The following is an 8611-nucleotide window of genomic DNA, read 5'->3' on the forward strand; positions in this document are numbered from 1 at the left end:
CAAAATGCAGACAGACCAGCAGGTAGCACGCCGAGAGTGTGTATGTGTGTGGGTTCACGGACGTGGTTATGTCTATGGTCTATGTCTCTCTCTCTCTCTCTCTCTCTCTCATTTTTATATATATGTGTTTCTATGTATGTGTGTGCGCATGTATTTTTGACCTTGTGAGTCATCTATTTGTGCATTCGGTCGTCCTGTGTTCCAAACAGATGCTCATTAGCAGGTGGGTCAGGTCTTTAGCCTCACACATCTGGGCCTGAAGAGCCTGTTGGCGGTGATCAGGCATGACTCAGGGGCTCTGTGCACCTGTGGCTGTCTGGAGCCTCGGGCGTCTATGAGCCCATTCTCCTCGTGACGCAACCACCGGCGGTTCCTTCACGCCATCTGTCCACTGTGTTGCACCTGTCTGGGTCTTCAGACAAACCACAACACACGCACCTCCTAATTCCAATTATTGCCAGGGAACAAGAATTTCTCGCTCTTGGCTTTCTCAACTCTACATTTACATTTAGTCATTTAGCAGACGCTCTTATCCAGAGCGACTTACAGTAAGTACAGGGACATTCCCCCCGAGGCAAGTAGGGTGAAGTGCCTTGCCCAAGGACACAACGTCATTGGCACAGCCAGGAATCGAACCGGTAACCTTCAGATTACTAGCCCGACTCCCTAACCGCTCAGCCACCTGACTTCCTTACTCTCCTTCGGCCGCCCACCCAAGTGTCCCCCCCCAGAGGCAACTCTCTAAGTGGATGGTGTTTCCTGCTAGATAGTTGGCTTGCTCAACCATTTCCCGTGACAGCATTCACCCATTTCTCTCTTTCTCTATCTCTGTGTGTCCTGATACCCTTTCTACCATACATTCATACATACATGTTATATAGTATGTATGTACATACACTAAATAGTATGGTACTGTAGTAAGGATATTGGCCGACGCATCATTTGTCTCTTTCAGAGAACATACACCTCCTCCCATCTGTCTGCTACTGTGACAGACACTGTCTGTGTCCTAACGGCAGACAGAGGATTGAGGTTAGAACACTTCTAGGCCCTCAGTTGAACTGGCAGGCCTCTCTTTTTTTAGCACGTGGATCTCTGGACGCCTGCTGGCCCGCCAGCTCACTCCTGTGCCCTGTGGAATTCAGAAGTTGTAAAACAAACAGAGAAGCAACGCCTCAGCACATTCAAGCCACTCAGACTCGGATATCTCTCCCCCCCCCCCCCCCCCCCCCCACACACACAAAACTAGCGCCAACTGGTGGCCTGAAGTACACGTGTACAGTAAAGCAGTACTTAAGTACTATATTAAATGCCAAATGGACTTAATGTGAATCTGTGAGTATCACAGTGGTCCATTATGACTGTCATTGGCCTCGCCTAAGTGCAGGCCTTACGTTTTTTGGCATGACATTTGTTTAGATGAGGGGAAAACAGTGATACATAATAAAGAAATATGTTCGTACGCTTCACTTAAACCTATCAGGAGGCAGACTGAACGAACCCTGCTATGTTGTGTCTCTGGCTGCTGGTTGACTGTCTGTCTGTGGCCAGCCAGGAAAAGCCCTGTGCTGACCCCCCCTTCCCTTCTTGTTTTCAAACAGGTGGTGATCAACTGTCCAATCGTCAAGGGGCTGAAGTACAACCAGGCCACGCCCAACTTCCACCAGTGGCGGGACGCGCGGCAGGTGTGGGGCCTCAACTTCGGCAGCAAGGAGGACGCCACCCTGTTCGCCAACGGCATGCTGCATGCGCTGGAGGTCCTCAACTCCTTGGCAGATGCAGGTAGTGATGTCATCCGTTGTTCTCAACATGGACAGTCCCACAAGCTCCTTTCGTTGGCGGTAGTATTTTCGAAGTCATTTCCTGTATGAGAACTGGTCAGATACCCTTTTGGACGAGTTCGACACGCTCGTATTCACGCGCATGCACTCTGTAAACTCGTCCACGCACGTCCCTTGGGGAAGGATTATCTGTCTGTACGAACAGCGTGTTCAGCTGTTAAATGTGTTGTAGCGATGAACGTGCTGTCGTAAAATGCTTGCGATACTCTTGGACCATGTGGTGTAGCATGTACACGAGGGAACACGAGTGTGACATGCATTTTCTTTTGTCCAAAGAGGCTGTCTCTGCTCTCCCTGCAGGTTATGCTACCCTCCCCCGCCCAGTGTCAAATGGACCGTCCCCAGAGGAGCTGGAACAGCAGCGGAGGTACCAAGGGGGGGTGGGGAGGCGTTTAGATGGTAGAGTACACAGTTTATCCATTGTCACTGTATTTATTTTGTTGAAGCAGATGAAGTCTTGTGAAGGAAAAAAAAGAGGCAGCAAGTCGTTTATTCTGGTTAAAGAAAATAGTTTATTCTGTTAAAAGGCCTCCCATAAATCATATATGGCCACCGAGTCTACATTTAATCTGCGGAGTGGCCCCCTTCTAGAGAATTCCAATAAAGCATGCTCATCCAGGCCGAAGACACACTAACTCGTAAAAAGGAGGTCCTCCCAGTGGCACGCTGCTCAGCATAGTCACACTCTGAGGATTTGACGGCATTAGCCTCACGCTTAACCCTCAGCCGGTCTCCTCAGGTTAGAGGTCGAAGAGCTGAACAAGGCCAGCGCCTCCTGACATCTTAAATCCTTTCCCTCCCAGCGACCCCCCCCCCCCCCACCACCCTTCCTTGCCATCTTCCCCCCACCGCCCCCTCCCCACAAACGTGGCTAGCTCTGTAGACCCCACTCACCTGCCTAGGCTCAAGCTTTACTAACTAATCTTATTTACGCTAATGGGGCCAACATGCAACACAACCAAGCCGGTGGTGTAGGTTGTCCGTCAAAGGGCGGCGCTCTGTTGCGCGGCTTGTGGAGTAGGACAAGTCCTCACCGTCCCTTGGCACTCTGCCCAAGTCAACCAACAGTACTTTAGATGGGTGTGGGTGTGGGTGTGTGTGGGTTTGGGTGGGGGTGTGTGGATGTGTGATTCAGCAAATGTGAGAGTAAAACAGATTCTCTGGGTAGAGTGACAGATGTGTTGGGGGAGGGGGTGTTTGTGTGTGTGTGTGTGTGTGTGTGTGTGTGTGTGGTGTGTAGGATGCTGCAGTGGAACTAGGGAACTGCAGTGACAGTGGCCTGTCTTGGCCAGATGTGTACTTGGATATCCGGGACAGGGTTAATAAGGAGCTGCGAAATGTTCTTTTGCTGGAGCTAGCCATTGGCGAGCGAGCGAGCAGAATTGAATTGTAAAGTTTGTGCTTGCTTTTAACACCATGCTCCATCTGTCACAATTAAACAGCCCCCTCCAGCTTAAGTCGGTAACAGTTGTCGCTGGTGAGGAGTGAAAAGTAATCTGCATGGTTTAGATTGAGGGTGGGGGGGGGGGGGCGGTTTTAATATTAATGGTCCCAAGAGGCGTCTTTTTGTAAGCGTGTAAAAACGGACTTCTAATTCACACTTTCATAAAACAACATTTCAATAGTCACTTTCTTGCGCTCACTCCAAGTCTGTTTTGAAGTATGATTGTTTCTGTGTGTTGTTTCTGTGTGTTATTAATCCGCGGGTTGTGTGTGTGTGTCCTTACAGGCTGGAACAGCAGAGGCTGGAACAGCAGGAAAGAGAGCGCCTAGATCGAGAGAGACAAGAGCGAGAGAGACAGGAGAGGGAGAGACAAGCAGCCGCAGGTCAGGAGACATCAGACGGACCAAACACAGCTTCTTCTTCTTTCAACATTACGCGCACAACTCGCACAGCAGTGCACTGCACAATTGTGTCGATGTCACACCATTTGCCACTGAAACGGAAAATGTCTCGATGTGCTCATTCGCAAGACGCCAACATGCCAACCCTCTTCATAGTGCATTCAGGTGGCTGTGTGATTGTGATGGGTCTTGACGGTGTGCTTCTGTCCCTCCTCTTGTTTCCCAGTCAACGTCGCCCCCCCCGCCCTCCCATGGCCCCCATGGCTCCAGCTGCCCCCCCGGCCCCTCCGGCCCCTCTGGCCCCCCCCGCGCCACCTGCCCCACCTGTGCCCCTGGCTCCTCCTCCACCACCTTGCCCCCCCGCCATGGGAAGTGGCGCCCCCCCGGCCCCGGCGCCCCCTCCCTCGGGTGCACCCCCACCCGCCCCGCCCCTGCCTTCTGGGGGGGGAGGAGAGGGCCTCGGGGGGGCCGGGGGCCTGGCAGCCGCCCTCGCAGGAGCAAAGCTCCGCAAAGTGAACAAGGTGAGGAGGAGATGGAACACAGGGCCTCATCAAATCAAATGTGATTTGTCTAGCCCTTTTTACAAGCAACGTCACAGAGGGCTTCACATGGAACCATGGAACTGTCCTTCAACTAATAGAAAACGAAATAACCTGAAGCTCATCCTGGCTGTGGTTTTACTTTTCATACCAACTTTCATTCTACACGGAAACCAAGAGGTCAAATTGGAAGAACCGTTAGTCCATTAAATGTATATCTGCCTGTGGAGAAAACCCTGCCCTGGGCCCACTAGTAACCTTGCTGCATTGTCTCTTTCGCCCTCTAGCAGGAGGATGGTGCACCTGCGGCCGCCCCCATCGCCAGGGCTGACGCCAGTCGCAACAGCACCTCCTCCATTGGGGGAGGGGGGCGGGGGCGGAGGAGGCCTGATGGGAGAGATGAGTGCCATCCTGGCACGGAGGTGGGTGACTCGAGGAAGTGTCCAGAAACACCTAGCGTAAACTGCAAGGTTCTCATGAATGGGAGGAGTTTTATGTCTCAATAGCTTAAAGGTGTGAATACACATGGCTGGCTGGATGTATAGACAGATAGACCATGAGCCTAGAATTAGAAGGTTATGATGACGCTAGTCATTAGGGATCGACGGGGTCAGGAAATGGGTTGTACTTGCCTTGTGAGAGGAAAGCATTTTTCCTTGGTGTGACACTTTGTCTTTTTCAGGAGGAAGGCAACCGACCAGGTGGGGAAACCACCTGCCAAGACAGAGCCCAAACCAGAGGAAAACGTAAACAGCATTTTGCTCGCAATATATTACTCACCAACACCCATAATACTCTTTAGGCTTATTTAGAAACGGTGTGTGCCAACTGGGCGACAGACTGTTTGCAGAACAAAGACTAGAAGGTCATTGTAAACCTCTACATGACAGGCCTTTCTGTACAATCGTTTCTTGTTCCATTTATTTGATTATTTCATGCCGTGTTGTCATACGACGTGACATTTCCTGTGTCACTTCCTGTGTGGTTCCTATAGGTGTCATGTGGTTAAAACTCTTTTTTTTTTTTTTTTTCCCCTTCTCCTCCCATAGGATGACTCAGAATCTCAAGGCCAAAGTGGTGAGAATTGTTTGCGTGTGTGATTGTGCATTTGCAAGTATTCCTTAGCATTTTTATACGTGGAGCAGAAAACGGCATATCCACGGACCTATTAGTTCCATTTTGTGTTTCAAGTTTTCTTCTTTCTTCTTTTTAGAAACAGTCAGAAGACCTTGGGAAAAAGCGTGCACTATGCCAAGGTAAGGCTCCTACTGTTGGTGTCCGATTAGAAAGATTTAAGGCTAAGGCAATGGGACATGTTTCTTACGTCTAACGCGGCGTATAGCCCTCCAAAAAGAGCAGATTGTGTGTGCGTGCGTGCGCAGCCTGTGTGAGCTGTGCGTTCTAAGAGCACAGTGTGTGTCTTACAAACAGGACCAATTCCATCAGCAAGAGCATGGACCCCAGCTCCCCCTTTCCATGAGTCCCAGGTACAAGGCCCCGCCCCCTAACACGAGAAACGAACCAATGCCGTCCCACTCTCGTGTCCACAGTCTCTCCTCTCTCTCTCTCCCGGAGGAGAATCATTCTCGCTCTCTCTGGTGAACAGTGCAGCTATGGGAAATGCTTCCCTCTACTGGTGCATGTTGTATGAAGGCAGGTGTTTTGAAGGGTGCATTGTGTAACAGAACCTTTTGCATCTGCTTGATTTTCCGCTTGCATCACATTGATATCTCACTGACAGGACTTCCTGATTGTGTATTTTGTTTACACAACAACGTGTGCCTTTCCTCATGTTTGTGTGTGTCATCTCTGGTTGCTTGGTAACAGTCAAAGGACTTTTGAAAAGAAGGGTTGAAAAGGCCTCAGGTTGTTTGTTTATCGTCAGAACGATGGATGTGTATGTTGGTGTTTGCAGTTTGAGCTTGAACCCTTGGTTATGGTGATGGGTTGAACTGTTGTGGTGGTGGTCTTGCCTGGCTTTGGCAAAATGGATACCTGTTAGGATACATGGAAGGGTTTTAATCTCTCTTTCTCTCTTTCTTTATCTCTCTCTCTCTCTCTCTCTCTCTCTCTCTCTCTCTCTCTCTCTCTCTCTCTCTCTCTCTTTCTTTATCTCTCTCTCTCTCTCTCTCTCTCTCTCTCTCTCTCTCTCTCTCTCTCTCTCTCTCTCTCTCTCTCTCTCTCTCTCTCTCTCTCTCTCTCTCTCTCTCTCTCTCTCTCTCTCTCTCATATATATATAATCAGGGTTAAACCTGTGGGGGGTAGTAACGACACGGAGGTGGCGAGGAGCCCGATATGGAGAGAATCAAGCAGGTAAATCTTTTCCCGACACACCTCTTCTGAGGAACCTATAAGTAGCATCACTGTTGCAAACATTTTTTTTATTGCCGACAAAGAATTCCAATCATGCACCTTTTTAAAACAACTGTAAATGTGTGCCCTTTTCCCAGGAAATTTTGGAGGAGGTTCGAAAAGAGTTGCAAAAAGTCAAGGAGGAGATCATTGGAGGTAACCAAGTCTGTTGATTAAGCAAAACATCGTGGCCCAGACACACGATACTATGTCACATATGAGAGTTGTTTTGTTTTTTCTCTCTTCTGCAGCCTTTATTCAGGAGCTGCAGAAGAGGGACACATAGTTGTGCTGGACGACCATCAGGAGGAACGGAGGGTTGGGACGGAGGAGGTTATGGCCCTGTGTGGACCTCTTTTCCGTCACTCCTTCAACTTTAGCCCAGGGATTTCTCTTTCTGTCCTTTACACGCATTCTCTCCATCCCTCGCTTGCTGCCCTTTTCTCTGTCTCTGTCTCTCTCTCTTACACATTCACTCAAATAATAACCCAACCTGTTCATATCAAGCCTCATGACTTTGAAACGTAAAACTCTTGGATGTCATTAGACCGTCCCTTCCTCTGTGTCACTCCTCTCCTTGTGTTTACCAAGAGCCTCTGCAGAGCACAGAAATAAAAACTGAAAACTTGCAGCTCTCGCTGTCATCAGATGTACCCCTTCAAGTGTATTGTCCCCATCTTCAGCCTGATCCTTCCTCGCCTCCTCAGACATACCAGTTGTTCATACTGAGCTCTTCAGTGTTCAGGGAAGATCATATTGTTTGCTCTAGTTACTGTAATATCAGAGTGCTGGCATGTGCGGCGTACTCCTAATTGTCCCACTCCTGTCCTGACCTGCCCGACACACGTTCAAACTCCAAACTGCCTTCGCAGAGATATGTTCAGAGAGAGAGAAAAGAGAGTTGGCCCTCAAATGATAAACGGCCTCTTGGTTCAGATTGTGAAGATGTTTGGAGGTAGGATATGAATCAGGGACCCATGCTGGAGAGCTGCTGGCCGTGGCACACGCCGCCCCCTGCAGTTTATGGGCTGAATTGCTAGAATGAATGCTGCCCATCTGTCTCAGTAAGAGGTGGGGGGAGGGTGTGGATCAGCTCCCACCAACACACACACAATACTTTACCTGTGGCCATGAAAGAGGCACAGCCCAACCTTCCATGCAGTGGGAGAAGTCGATGGAGGGGATTTGCAAAGGGAAAATTGTGAACGAGCAGAGTGCAGTGAATGAGAAGTTTTTCTTGCACTTGGCTCAAAGATGGTGTGTGTGTGTCTCTGTGTGCCACTCAGTATCAGCTCTCACTCTCAGCCTCTAGCTCACTGGGAGTTAAGTCCTTGGCCAGTGCATTGGTCCTAAACTGTGCTTCTAGTCTTTCCTTCCATTTTAGGTATTTTCTAATTACATTGACATAATGACAAACATGGCCATGACAAGGTCAATTAATTGGCCATGACCAACTGCCTTGAGAATAAATATATAAGTATATATATATATATATATATAAGGAAATTATATATATATTTGTTTCGAGGGAAAATGTTAGTGAAAATGAAATGCTGTTTCTATTTTAATTGGGATGACTGGTGAATGGGGATTTTTTTGATGATTATTTTCTTTTTATGAGATGTTATTTTGGGTTAACTGTTCTTTTGTTTCTTTTTTTTCTAATAGAGTATAGGCTTTTTACACTGAAATATAAAGAAAACGGCGTAGAGACACTGGATTAGATATGCCTTTATAGTCAAATACAGCTGCTTCTTGAAATGCAAATGAGTCTTGTCTTTTTACTGGTCTTTCTGATGTTAATCGTTCCCTACCATTCTTATGATGGTCATGATAAAATAATAGTAATAAACATGCATGTAGCTTTGAAAATACATTGTAATAAAATAAGCGTTCTCAGAAAATATAAAGTACTGCTGTTGATGTTTTTTACTCCTGTATTTAAATGAAGAATACTGAAAATAGCTAGTGTGATGATATTTGGTGAAATTGTAAGCGTTGTAGTAGGCCCTATAGGTTATAAGCCTACGAAAG

General features: G+C 48.1%; 1 protein-coding gene across 1 annotated transcript; it reads left to right on the forward strand.

Moving 5' to 3' along the window:
- The first annotated feature begins 4 nt into the window (after positions 1-4).
- Positions 5-8487, forward strand: vaspb (vasodilator stimulated phosphoprotein b). The gene is given in 15 exon segments (XM_062472766.1): positions 5-22; positions 1602-1782; positions 2142-2208; positions 3571-3668; positions 3957-4207; positions 4513-4589; positions 4591-4647; positions 4908-4971; positions 5275-5302; positions 5439-5481; positions 5657-5719; positions 6470-6495; positions 6498-6538; positions 6676-6733; positions 6829-8487. Coding segments are annotated over 15 exon segments (1107 nt in total). The 3' UTR covers positions 6864-8487.
- The last annotated feature ends 124 nt before the right edge of the window (positions 8488-8611 follow it).

This window comes from Osmerus eperlanus, chromosome 11, assembly GCF_963692335.1.
Source record: "Osmerus eperlanus chromosome 11, fOsmEpe2.1, whole genome shotgun sequence".
NCBI lineage: Eukaryota > Metazoa > Chordata > Actinopteri > Osmeriformes > Osmeridae > Osmerus > Osmerus eperlanus.